Consider the following 14,688-nt stretch of genomic DNA (forward strand, 5'->3'; position numbering starts at 1 on the left):
TTTTAGATTATTTTGTAAATAAAGGCTTTGAAACTTTTCTACCATAAAATACTCCTTGCCAAAGCATCTCTTTGATGAGTCAGTCCTTTCTAACATGCAATGATGAGTTGAATACGAAGGCTGAAGATGAGCTCTTTATTCTTATAAGGCATCACAAGTTTACAGTACAGTACTCACACATCCACATTGTCTTTAGAGTCAATACAGACAGCAGAATAGAAAAATAAAGATTGAGACTCAACCATTAAGGTGTTACAGTAACAAGCATACATTCTTCCAAATAAATTTTTGTCATGGTTTTACAATTCCCAGTCAAAGACAACGACAAAGAGAGTCCTAAGAATTTGAAAATATATTGTACACAGCAGCTGGAGCATATATATTTTTTTATTCACATTTTTTGTTTGCTCTGCATCCACGATGTCATTATGACGTAGAAAAACACTGAACTGATGGTAAACAGATCTGCAGCATTACACAGAGGCTCTTGCAGGCAGCCAGTGTGCCAGCCCTCCGGAGAGTCAGTGAGCCTTTGGCCAGCAGTTGGACGCGCACCGCAGACTGCCAGACAGCAGTATAGAAATTTGAGAGGGGGACACACCTTGTCGTAGCACAGAGCAGCACCAGCTCTAGGTGTTCCCATAAGACTGCAAAAATCTTCACTCATGCTATAACAAGTCTGAAGAGCCCTTATTCAGATCACTAACTTTTTTGATTCCAAGCAAAGTAGTACAGTTCATCACATCAGTGTCTGTAGACATCCTGAGATGACAGCATGCATCATTTAAACTTTCACAACACTCAATGTGGTCGGTGAAAAACCTGGCCACTCCTTTCAGGATATGTAAAACTACACTGAAAAAGTACTAAAACAAAACCCATCACATTAACACTTCTGCTACTCTATACTTGATTTGCAAACATTTGGCACATGAGACAAATTCTACTGTAACATAGGAAGTAGCTCAGGTAGATCTACTACTACACAAAGTGAAAATTATACAAATCATCCACTGCTGCTCTGTGCTTTTCCATTGGAACATAAGAAAAGAGATGTTGGAATGCATTTTAATTTCAATCTATTTGTCCTGAAGCCCAAAAACTTCCAGAAAGCAACAGAAAGAGTTGCATAACAGTACCAGTAAGACTGGGGATGATGGTATTTCTTGTTTTTTTTTTTTTTTTTAAATCCTGTTGTTAATGTAGGATCTGTCATGTAAACTTCTCAGAAGCAAGGTACAGTATTGAAAACTTCAAATACTGATGATGTCAGCACCATGTCACATCAGACAGGCACAGACACAGAGGAGGGGGCAACATAGACCTGTTGGGGAAACAGAGTGTGAAATATACATGATTTAATTCAGATGTGTGAAGACTTTCCAAATGACTGGAAGCATACTTCTCTTGAAGTGATGGTGTGACCTGTTGCCCAGTCTCTGGTTATGCCTCATTTTCGATCACTATCCCTGGGTTGCTTGCACCTAAAAAAAAAAAAACAAGGTCAAAATTTACTCCTCTCAATAATAATCAGAAGATTAAAGTGAACTCTTTCACCTTTTCTGTCTTTGTCTGATGCACTGTCACTCTCAGACCAGGAGGGGGTGCTTGTAAGCAGCCGACTCTGAGACTCTCTCAGTGGCTTTGAAGGGAACTGGTGGCCCTCTGCTGCACTGGAAACACAGAAATTCTCAGAGGCAGGTACACAGCCAGACTTCAAACTTGGAAAAAATCTCTGATCTCATATTCTTTAAAATGAAAAATGGCTCTAAGTTCTTAAATCCTGTTATCAGCATGAGTTATTTTAAATCCCCAAATGCTGCTTTACCTGCATGATTTAATGCACAGGGTTAAATAAAATAACTCGGGGCTGATCTGATGACTTGCAGACCTTTTTGTCTAAGTGATGTACTTGGGTTGACCATTTATTCATTTTTACTCACCCCTTGTTAACAGGAGCATTGGGGCCTGTGGGCGATGAGGGCTGCTCAGGGTCCACACTCACCAGACAGGCTGGAAAAGAGCAGCCATCGCCTAAACTGGGAAAGTAAAGGGCATAATTCCATGTTTAAACAAGTATCTGATAATTTGGTTATATGTTTTAATTTATAATAAGGTGCACCAAAAGAATCAGCGTAGATATTAGGGAACAAATTAGTGACTCACTGATAGATAATCAGGAGACGAATGAATAAAAGTGAAAAGGTAATGATTAGATACTTAAAACTACTTAGTATGATGATCCACTTTACAACACAAAATGAATGGGTAACCATGAAGTAATGATTCAGTATCGAGAGACTACCCAGGATGAAATACTGAGAGTACTACTTTTTAAAATCTGATGAGGAGTTCCTCACTATCTACCTGATAACTAATGACTTACTAGCAGACCCTCATTTGTACCCAAATAAGTATCTTGTTTAGCAGTCTTTATGTATAAAGTACTCATGAACTAGGGCTGTTTTTATAACAGTGATAAATCTCATCATTTCTGTGGGTTATCATGATTAACCACATCTTTTTAGTGCATTTTACCTCAAATTTTGGACCTAAAACTGTTTTTGAATAATTTTCGTCTGTTCTACCGTCTTAGAGCGCACTCACATAGGCCATTCATACCGTGTCGTATTCAAACGGCTGAGTAGAGTCAGCCCATTTGGCCCCTCCCCTGTCCCCCCTTTGGCCCGCACTCACACTTCTCAACGCATCCAGGCCTGAGCACGGATATGTCACACACCGACGTCATCACACAGAGCATCCACTGTTGATGAATTTATACATGTTGATGACTCAGTACACGTAAGTATTGTTTTTTAGGCTGAAAAAATAGCAACAGATTGATACGATATCAGATCCGACACCGGGGTTATTTCACCTGACCTGGGATCAGTAGGCTACGCTATGCAGAGCCTAGTGAGAAAAAAGAGAGAGAGGTTCATAGGGGAGAGTTATCCCTCACTACAGCATATAATCTTGAGCCTGATCAGAGTTGTTAATTCACATTATGTCACAGCCCCACACTAGGGCTCCTTCATTTGCATTTGTACCTAGGCCCACCTTGTCCTTCCGTGTCGGGGCCCTGAGGCATGCCGCGCTCAAGCACGGAACGAATGCACTCACACTGGTCAAATGTACTGGACTTTAGGCTCAAATACACCCAGGCACAGTACGGATGGCCTAGTGTGAGTGCACACTTGAACCAAGGGTAAATGACTTCTGGTTTGGGTACAGACCTGCTTTTGTAGGTCAATCAGGGATTATGACATAAACTTAAACACAGAAAAGGAAACAAGAGGATGGTAAAAGGGTAAATGTCTGATGACCTAAAGTGCAGTTGACTTTTGACTTGTCCACTGAGCTGTCTGTGGTTTTTTTAAAGGGAAAGTGAGACATTAAACAGCAGACTTATTTTATATCACTGTGGCTGCAGGAAGATGCAGCAGTGGCTTAACCAAAGTGTGTGTGAAAGGACAACAAAGCATCACAATTTTAATAAATTCAGGCACTAACTTGGGATCTGAGTTAATCACAATTAACATTGTGTGTTAGCAGAAGTGAAACACTGTCAAAGTATAATGTCTGTTGTAATGTAATGTGGAGTAGCTTCATTAGAATAAGGACTAATACATAGTCATTTCTTATATGTGTGTATATATATATATATATATATATATATATATATATATATATATATATATATATATATATATATATATATGGGGTGCTGTAGTGAGGCAGAGGGGGAAAATGTTTTTAAATGATACTGTTACAAAGTTATTTTTGAAAAAATATTATAAATGAAAAATAAAATAAATGTGCTACTATGAGAATTTCTGTGTCAATTGACAAGCAGGGCTTGTCTGAGTTGGAAATTGCATTCATTTTTATTCAATGGGGCCGATACAGTTTAATATAGCTTAATAATAGGGCATGGAGAGCATGGTGATGTGATAAACTAATAGTTATTCATTTATGCCATCAGTAAGTCACATGTGTGTCCTTGTATGTATGCCCATTTTGTGTACCTTATTGAAAAATTTCACCTAATTTTATAGTATGCTTTGTATGTTACGGACAAAATAACTGCAAAAAAAAAAAAAAAAAAACGAAAACAATGTGCAAGTGCATCTAAAAAAATAGGATGTCATGGTAAGGTTCATTTTCTCCATAATTTTATTTAAAAAGTAATATATATTTTAGATTTATCACACAAAGTAAATTCATTTAAATCTTTTTGGAAAAGTCCAATTTCTTGTCTGTTAGTTCAGTCCTGAAATGAGCTTTAATCAGTTAATTACCTCAAAACACCTGCAAAGGTCTCCCAAGCCTTTATTCCCTCACACTGGTTCAGTTCACTCAACCACAATCATGGGGAAGACTGCTGACTTGACTGTTGTCCAGAAGACAATCACTAACACCCTCCACAAAGAGGGTAAGCCACAGAGGGCTGAAAGGGCAGAGGTTTATCAGAGTGCTGTATCAAAACATTTTTGTGGAAAGTTCACCAGAAGGGACAAGTGTGGCAAGAAAAGGTGCACAAGCAACAGGCATAACTGCAGCCTTCAGGATTGTTGAAAAAAAGCATATTCAAGAACTTAGGGGGGCTTCACAAGGAGTGGATTGAGGCTGAAATTAGTGGATCAAGAGCCACAACACACTTGTGTCCAGGAAATGGGCTACAAGTATTGTGTTCCTCGTGTCGAACCACATCTGAGCCACCACAATGTCATATGTGTCTCACATGGGCTACAGAATAATAAATAAATATAAAAAAAAATAAAATGGACAACTGCTCTGTGGTCCAAATTCTTTTTAGAATCCAAGGTGAAGGGGTCCAGTGTGGCGTTTCCACAGTCAGTGATGGGTTTGGGTGCGATGTCATCTGCAGGTGTTGGTCTACTGTGCTTAATCAAGTCCAGAGTCAATTTTACAGCACTTCATGCTTCCATCTGCTGAGAAGCTTTGCCCAGCAGTGCCACAGACTGACTGCCTTCATGCCACCAGGAGTGTTTCTAGACACTCTGGAGTCCCCAGACAGAAGCATAGTTCAAAGTACAGGAAAGCTGAGGGCAGCTCGGCCAGCCTGAAAAAGGAAGGAGCTCCCCTGGAAGCCTCATAGGAGATGTTAAGGGGGAGCTCTAAATAGTTGTCAACAAGTAGGCTAGTATTTTATCTTTTGTACATTATATTTCCTAAAATATAAAACCAATAAATATCTCAGTTTTGTTTGTTTGTTCATTACATAATAAACTAAAACTTCTGTCCTCAAAATCAAGAAAATTCTGCATCTGTTCCTACTTTGGTCATTCACATGTGGCAGCGCTGCGCTGAAAAAAGGCCCAGAATTACATGGGTACCTAAACTTATCAGTGCCTACTGACAGCATTAACTTGCTGCAGAAGTGGTAGAAAGACCGTTAATTCTGATGTTGACTGTGCTGCACCTGCTATTCCCTAATACAAAGTCATGCTCCGCAGCACTATGGTTTTTCTCAGCCCTGAACAGCCTGCAAGAGGGACGAGGGTGAACGAGAGAATGGGAGAACTACCAGTTCACATGGGAATAGTATATGAAGAGTGGATTGTTTTTCCTTCCTGGGGTTGATTTGCCATTCATTTGGAAATGATTACATGTTTTCTTTTGCTTCTACTGTGGGTGAGTACATTGAAGTTAAAAGGTTAATGTTTTCTACAAAGAATATGCAGTTCCATGTGAAATTCTGTGGTTTTCCACTTCAAATTTTCTCCTCAGTCATGGCATAGTAGCTCTGTGACCCCCCTACCTACAGATGACCTTTGTGCTACAGGATCAGACGTTATTTAGTGTGATGATTTGAAGCTTTATCTTTTCTATAAAGAATGTGTGGTGTTGTTTAAAATTTGGTGGTTTTCCACCTCAAAGTTTACTTTTATTCACCTATGGCAGAATTATGACTCAGTGACCCACTTACCTGCTGATGGCCTGTTGTTCATGCCACAGGATGAGACCTTATTTTGATATAGTAAGGATTTACTTTCTCTTTCAGACTAATGTGTTGTATTTTGAAGTTGACCGGATTCTTTGCACATTTGGATTGATCTGCTCTATGTGGATTGATGTATTTGGCAGCTTAAGTGGGATGCATGTGACTTGGGCCGTGGTGCACGTCAGAAAACGGGGCTCCCCTGAAAGCCACTGTACACTTTGAACGCTGGGCAGGAGCCACCTTGGAGGGAGCCCTCCCCTCCCCGACAGGCAGAGGGCACCTTGGTTGTCACAGCCCATCACAATGCACTGTGGGAAACATTACGGTGGCTGATGCTAAATTTGTTATATTTGTTTCATACATCCATCTGGTAAACCTTCCATAGTTGGAATTTGGGAAAGGGAAGAGCCTTTGAAAATAAACTTGGAGGGTGATTGGATGAACGTTCTGTCTGCCCCATCTTTATGGGCCAATCAGAGCAAAAAACACGTGACGTCGTAGCCCCAAACCGAGGTGCGTCGCCACCAACGAGTAAAACCAATAGAGAGCTGCAAAATGTTTAAAATCGCAATAATATCGAATTGTGTTAAAAATATCGTGATAATACCGTATCGTGTGGCCACTAATGATTCCCACCCCTAATAAATGAATACATTAAAGAAGTTCATCATTTCTGTATTATAAATCATTTTTTAATTGACATTTTGAAATATTCTGATATTTTTAGATGAATCCAGAATATATGGAAATTTCACTTTTTGGAACTGAATGCAGGAAAAATAAACTCTTTCAGGATGTTTGACTTTGGAGATACACCTATAGGTTGTGTTGAATCGTGCCAATGTAAATCTAAAATAAGTAGAATAATTACAGTGCTTAACAAATTTATTAGACCACCTGTCATGTCTGTCTCAAAGACCATCCAGCACCATGAAATGCTTTAATGCGGACTCTTTCATTTTTCAGTGAGCTCTCAACGTTTTACCATTTTGAACAGGAATGAGGAATTTCAAACTGAATTAGCCCAAATATGAGCCGGCTCACTGGGCTTCTCTGAGAAGTCACAAATGAATCAAGCATAGCATTCAACCACTAAAACTCATTTTTCTCTTCAGGAATGCAAGTAAATAACTATAATTTGACATATTAATGTGCTTTACTATTTTTTCAGTTTTTTGTAAATCAGAAAATTTGAAAATTCATGGATAATAATAATTTTATTTTAGCATTTCAGTTAAAGAGCTTCTACATATTGGTGTATTAACCATTGCAGAAACATGAAAATATGATTTTGGTAATTACCAATGCTGTTAATTTAGGGCAGCTGTGGCATAAACCTTACTTTGGTTAGGGTTAGGGTGGTCTAATAAATTTGTTAAGCACTGTACATATGTAAAAACATAATAAAAGCAACATGAACAGATAAGGGCTCATAAAGTCTGTAAACTCATTTTGATGTAACACTATGCATAGTAAATTGGATTTAGTATTATAGTGAGTTAGAACGCATACAATGTCTTATTTAGATGCTGTAAATACAAACCCTTATTCCAGAAAAAGTCGGGATGTTGTATGACATACGAAAGAAAATAAATTAAAGTAGTTTGCAAATTTAGGTTTTTAACCTATAGTCAACTGAATTCAGCACAAAGACAAGATATTTAATGTTCAATCTGATAAACTTGTTCCAACATTCAGAATGTGATGTCTGCAATGTGTTCCAAAAAAGTTGGGACAGGTGATGGTACCATAATAATAATAATAATAACACATTTTATTTACAAAGCGCTTTTCATAAAACTCAAAGACACTGTACAAAGCAGAAATAATAAAATCACCTAATTTTATCCATGATTGAGTATAGAAAGAGCACTCCTGAAAGGCTCAGTGATTCACAACCAATGATGGCACAAGGTTCTCTACTTTTTTAAAAGGTCAGTTAGGCAAAAAGTCCAAAGGTTTATGAACAATTTTTCCTCAGAGTGCAATAAAAATATACAATTTAGACATTTCATTAACTACGATGTACAATATAATTTAAACATTAAGAGAATATGGAGAAATCTCTGCAAGTATAGGCCACAGACAAAACCCAACATTCCATGCCCATGACCTTTGATCCCACAGGCAGCACTAAATTAAAACCTGGTATCACTCTGTGATGGATATTACAACATAGGCTGTGGAACACTTCCAAAAACCATTCTCATTTTATATAGTAGTCGACACATCTACAAAGTTCAAACTGTGCATGCAAAGCAAAAGCCATTTATCAACAACAAACAGAAGCATTGCCAACTTCTCAGGACCTGAGCTCATCAGAGATGGATTGATCTGAAGTAGAAAAGTCTGCTAAGGACTGATGAGTAGATTTCATTTTATTGTTTGAAATCAGGCATCGAGTTCTAAGGGCTAAAGAGGAAGAGGACCATTCAGATTGTTATCAAAAGCCAACATCTGTGCTGGTGTGGGGGCCAAAACCATCTGTAACTTGCAAATCTGAGAGGGTACCATTAATACTGCAATGTATACAAACATGTTTTAGAGAACATATGCTTTCATCCAGACAACATTGTTTTCAGGGACCTCTCTGCTGATTTCAGCAAGACAATGCCAAGCCACATTCAGTATGAGCTACAACAGCATGGCTTCACAATTAGAGAGTGTGGGTACTAGACTAGCCTGCATGCAGTCCAGACCTCTCACTGATAAAGTGTGGCCAGTTATGAAGAGCAGATTTTGACAGTGGAGATCCTGAACTCTCAAGCAATTTACAATGTACATCAGTCAAGAATTTGAATTTCCACTTCCAATACTTCAACAGTTAGTGTCTTCAGTCTGCAGACATTTACAGTGTTACATTAAGAGTCAGAATAAGTGTATATGTGAAAAATGGTTTTCAATTTGAACATTTAATATCACGTCTTTGTGTTGTAGTCAATTAAATATGAAGTGAAAATGCTGTTTTTTTGTTACTGGGGTTTCTATAAGGTAAAATGGGCCTCTTCATCTAACTAGAAGCCAGCCTTTAGATTGTTTCTTACATCTTCATTTTGTTACTGTAATAAATCCTGATAGGTTTTCTAGGCTGTGTGTTTTCATTATTTGACCTTTCATCACAAAAAGTTCTATTTGAATAAAAATTGTCACTCTCCATGCAAATGACTAATTTACAAGACTCAAGCTTTTGTAAAAGTTAATCATGGGGATGATGTTGTTCATCAAAGTGATGTTCTCTTTTTGGGCTTTTCCCTCATTTCAGCCAGTTTGCTTCAATTTAAGTGGCACTAATCCCTGAGCTGAACAGATTCTTCTTTCACTCTCTCTGAGATCCTGAATAAATCATTTGAAATACAGAAGCGACATCTGAAGAAAATATGAGCTCATGCTGTGTGCACATTGGCGCATGTGGGGTATGATTCTTGCATGACTTTTTAATTAATATGAAAACTCATTGACCTTATTTATTTTGCCTGGTAAGCTCTGGGTGTAGGAAGAGCAGAAAGAGCTTGTTAAAGTTTTTTTTTTTTTTTTGCTGTTATATATGTAAACACAAGAGGACTAAACTAGTCTAAGGCTTCATTTACTATCTCCAAAACTGTACACTTAATTTAATGTGCCAATGAACAATATAGTTTTTTTATTTATACCCTTGGGTGTGTCTGGCATCATTTTTCATACATATATTGTTTGCTCTGGGCATCATAATTAGACACAAAACCATAAGGCCCAGACAGGGATAGTGCACAGGAACAGATCTGATAGCATCTAACCAAAGTGCATATTGCATTTGACCTGATCATGATTCAGTATATACTCTTACAGCAGCTCTTGAAGTCTCCTAAACAAGTGGTTCTCAACTGATGGGTCAGGACACAGAAATGGGTCAAAGAGCTGTTTTCAGTAGGCCACCTGAATAAAAGTAGTGTCTCCAAGCCTATGATGTATGGAGTGGTGAGGTAGTGAATTAACTTTAGCTTGTAGCACTTTTCTAGTCATATTACTACTCAAAGGACCTTTTACACTGTAAGTCATACATCCTCATCCACACCCATTCATACCACATTCACACACTGATAGAGGTAGATGGAGTCTACTGCAGTATAGTGTCCACTGGTATTTGCTTACCCTGTTCATACACACTCACACCACACAGACGATCTAGTTCCTACATGTGACTGCAGGAACTAGACCTCAACCTTTCAGCTAAGAGGCAACCGATACTATCAGTCTCTGCCGCCCCATATATACATTAATTTTATTTTACACTTTTTTCTGTCAAAAGGAGTAAATTTAATTTAATTTCTAGAGAATTGCAACTTGTTTAGTAAATAAATGGATTGAAAAATTGTAATAAATTTGGTAGTGCCAGGTCCTGTGCTTGACTATTTGAGAACCACTGTCCTAAACAGTCACATGGCCTGCCACTAATATCAAAAAAATCAATTGCTGAAACATGGTTTTGAATTTTTTGCTGACATATCTTAAGTTTAACTTTCTTCAGTCTCATGATTTTCTTTGTTGTTTTATTATTTTTTAATTTTCAGAGTTTTGCATACATACATACATACATACATACATACATACATACACATAAAATGCCTGTACTCGTTGCTGATCACCTAGGTTACAGAATGCAGTCTTAACCAGATTGATACATTTTTAAAGCAAAAAAACTTCAATACTCCTCTTTTTTGTCTTTGGAAGTATGAAACCAAAAGGGGAAGAAATAAAAGTAATAATAATTAAAAAATAATAATAATAATACAAATACTTTAAAATAAGACAAGAATAAAGTGTTCAGAACTCAGCACTTTTCCAGGGAGATAGTCTGGCAGTTTTAAGATATTGCTGTTCAGTCAGAAAGAGCAGGCTTGACGTTATTTTCTATATCCATTATCAGGTATTACCTGTGTTTTTCGTCAATCAGACATGTTCCTAATATTTGCCTTGGAGACCCGTTTTGCCAAACCTTTCAAAGCAGATGGATACGCCCTTTTCCACGTTTCTCACTGGCCAATACATCTTACAAAGCTCCCATCTGGACCGTTTAGGCCTGGTTAGAAAGGTACAGGACCAATCAGCAATGAGGAGCAGTACTTTCGGGCGCAGCGGAGTTGTGACGTAAGCAAGCAGCAACAAGAGGCCAGTGCAATTTTGGCAGAAGACATTAGCGTGGATGCTGCTATAGCGCCAGTTTTATCAGAACTTGACATCATTTCAAAGAACAGCAGTGAGTTGTTTTCTTTTCTAAAACAAAAGTCGTGTACTCGTCTAGAGTCGCCATGGTTCGTGTTATGCAGTTCTATATGGAGTTTACTCCTTCAGTAGGGGTGCTGCTCGTAGCGGCTACGTCACATGTTTTGTTGCTCTGATTAGCCCGTAAAGATGTGCCAGACAGAACAATAATCCAATCACCCTCCAAGTTTTTTTTCAAAGGCTCTGCCCTTTCTCAAACGCTGTCTATAAGTGGTTTACCAGATGGACATGTGAAACACATCCTTCTGGCTTGCCAGGCTACATTTTTCCCACATCATTGTAAATTTATCAAATTGTAAATTAAGTGAAACGGCAATTTTTTCAATTAGATATATTTCACTTACTGTGTCTGCCCATTTGCTTATTGTGGGAGGTGCAGGGTGCGTTCATTGTCTTCTAATGTTTTTCTTAGCTGCCATTACCTTTACCCTAAATAAATGTTTATTGAGATGTCGCATTTGGAAATCACCGTTTCCTAAAATAAATGTTTTGAAGTGGTTGGGTATCATTGTGCTCAATATTTCCTACATTATCTTATGTATATCAAACCAGAAAGTTTACCAGAACATGTGGGAGTGGTTTGCTTCTTGGTCCCCTGAGCAACGCCAACATTTGAGGACTTCTCCTGTAAGATGAGTTTTTCACTTTGGTGTGATAAAGAATCTGATTAGACATTTCCATGCAAACTCCCGCCACGTGTGTGAACTAGAGCTTTTCCATAATAGTTCACAATAACTGTGCCATTCTTCTTTCATTATTTCAAAAGCTCCTTCTTTTTCCTGTTTGGCCTTGATCCGTTGTGTGCAATTTTTTTTGATGTTTTGTGTTTTAATGTTATTTCATTAGAATGAAATGTTTACCTGGAGAATACTGGAATAGGCCAGAATTTTACTTCATCTCCAAAAACCTGACGGAAGTTCTTACTGAGGCCCAGACTGAAGCCATTCTTATCTGTGCCGTGGCGAAACACTGGAGCACGCACAGCCTCTGAAGGAAACACAGAAGAAAATGAACAAACAGCACTCCCTCTCAGTCTTTACAGAAGCTGTTACTCAGACTGTTAACAGAAGCTTATTCAGACAGCACATGGAGGATCCCTGCTTAATGGCTGAGTCAATGGAAAAAACTCTGAATGAAAGTGTCTTTGTTGTACACGAAAAGGAAATCTCAGAGTGCGCCACCATGTGTGACTTCGCCTCCTCGCAGCTTCTGTTACTAAGCTTCTTACTGCTCTGAGCCTTATGTCTTTGCATTTCACCGTAACATACTCCTCTGGATAATCCAGTCTCCTCTACACACAGACAAAGTGTGCCACTGTGCACACATAATGAGAAATGGCTCCGTCTGATAACGGCCCAGAGAGTCTCATCAAACCACTGCACTGATGAGCATGATGACTGACAGTGGGAAAATGCAATGAAACATCCTTCATCATTAGTGCAAAGAAAACACTGCAGGCTAAGCAAACTGAGGGCAGACACTCAAACATTAAAAAGGACTGAGCTGTTGGCGACAGAGGCTGTATGATTACTGCTTCCCCAAAACAAAACAAATAAGACAACATGCTGGTATGAGGAACGCCACCTACCGAGAGTAGATCTGTTCTTGCAGACTAACCAGCAGTGGTAGGTGAAAAGTGAAGCCAGGCTGACAGAAAACATGGCAGCTGAGAAGAAGAGGAATAGGATGTGGAACTTTGCCTGTGTGTCTGGGAGGCCATTCTGATGAAAAAATGAAAAATAAATAGATAGAAAAACACATCAAATGAAGGTATGTGGCAACACTGATACTGGATTGTGAGAGACTTCTACTCAAAAATCCTAGCTAGGCTTGTAGCATCCTATAATGTAATAATTTCCCAAAAATGTAATAACGCCTGAAAATGTAATAAAATTTGCACTTAACTCGATCGAAAATGTAATAAAACCCATTAATGTAATAACTTCACCAATAATGTAATAAAATATCCTGACTGATATTGTGATAACATTTTTTTCAAAACTGATAATGTAATACTTGACAGATAATGTCGTATATATGTTCATTTTCAGTCTAGAGTTCTACATTTTGTGTTTTAAGAATCTAAGAATATTATATACACTGGATTTGAAACAACAGAAAGACTATTGGGTTAAATTGCAGACCTTGAGTACCATCCAGCCATATGCACACGTGCAAATACTCAGGGACATGCAACTACATCCTGGTCTTACTGAGTGGGTGACTGACTTGCCTCTTTTGGAGACCAGAATTCCAGCTCAGATAAGCTTCTGAGCAGCACTAGAGACCCCAGGTAACTCTTCCCTAAATGTACCTCTCACTTCACAGATTTCCAGCAAATCACTCATGAAAACAACCACAATCCACAAATCCCGGATGGCACAAAGATTGACTCCCTCCTGAACTCTTTAGATTTACCTGACTTAACTAACGCACAAAATGAAGATTTAATGAAACCAATATCCATCAAAGAGATAGATACTGCAATCTCTAAACTCAAAACAGGCAAATCACCAGGCTCTGACGGTTTTATGGCCGAGTTGTACAAATCTTTAAAAATCTTTCTCTGAAAATCTAGGAATAATCTTAACAAAAGACCTCACCAAATGAACTAGTGCCAATTATTAACCACTATCTTCAAAAATCAGAGTAGACATTCATAGATGGAATCTCATCCCATTCCTTAACCTAAGCTCAAGAATAAACACAATTAAAATGAATGTTCTCCCCCGCTGATTCCACTGGTCTTCAACCAATTCAAGGATCTGGAGGGAACACTGCTGGAAACACATTGTAAGATATTTTAAGACACTGCTCAAAAAAAAGTATAAAAATTTTAACGTATCCTGCAGGTAGGATAGGCAAATCACTATCATGTATTTTGGGGATACCCAGCATTAACATCATACTGGAGGGAAATACGTACAACATTGAATACTGTGTTTAAAACCCATCTACCTATGAACTTTGAGACTCTGTATTTTGGTCAAACTCAACTAATGAATTGAAGGAAGGATGTAAAGCTATTACAGGCTCTTCTAGCAGCTAGTAAAAAGTCAATCACCAGAGAGTGGTTGAATCCTTCACCTCCTACACTGGAGGAGTGGTTTGGCATAATTCTTGACATATACAAAATGGAAAAGCTGACCTACTGCCTGAGAATTCAAAAAGTTAAATTCGACCAAATTTGGGTAAACTGGATTGATTTTATTACCCTGACAGGTATGGACTTTGGTAACTACGTCTGAATCTAAACCATCTTCATTTTTCTGTTTGAATATTATGTGAGCCACCTTGGTTCATTTGTTTCTTATTCTAAAAAAGAGGGGGAAATGGATGCTGTAAAACAATGCTGAAAGTGATCTTATTTGGTACGCAACATTTTCCTAATAAAAAAATAACGAAAAAAATAAGAAAGAAAACAACCACAATCCAACAAAACAACTTTCAGTAACACTTCA

At 38.2% G+C, this 14,688-nt stretch overlaps 1 protein-coding gene across 2 annotated transcripts in view; it reads right to left on the reverse strand.

Annotated features, from left to right (window-relative positions):
- Window positions 1-186: 186 nt before the first annotated feature.
- zdhhc2 (zinc finger DHHC-type palmitoyltransferase 2) overlaps window positions 187-14,688 on the reverse strand; it is a 32,724-nt gene continuing 18,222 nt past the window's right edge. Inside the window, exons 8-13 of one of the 2 annotated variants that reach the window (XR_005992432.1) lie at window positions 12,816-12,948; window positions 12,088-12,214; window positions 1,944-2,039; window positions 1,558-1,668; window positions 1,403-1,484; window positions 187-1,324 (exon numbers count right to left, since the gene is read on the reverse strand). Coding sequence is in view for 1 of the 2 variants with exons in the window: in XM_041796942.1 (XP_041652876.1) it covers window positions 1,444-1,484; window positions 1,558-1,673; window positions 1,944-2,039; window positions 12,088-12,214; window positions 12,816-12,948 (513 nt within the window). In the remaining variant the exon portion in view is untranslated. Of the gene's footprint in view, window positions 1,325-1,402; window positions 1,485-1,557; window positions 1,674-1,943; window positions 2,040-12,087; window positions 12,215-12,815; window positions 12,949-14,688 lie in introns of both variants that reach the window. The other variant, XM_041796942.1, reaches the window with a different exon arrangement.

This window comes from Cheilinus undulatus, linkage group 10 (assembly GCF_018320785.1).
Source record: "Cheilinus undulatus linkage group 10, ASM1832078v1, whole genome shotgun sequence".
Classification (NCBI taxonomy): Eukaryota; Metazoa; Chordata; class Actinopteri; order Labriformes; family Labridae; genus Cheilinus; species Cheilinus undulatus.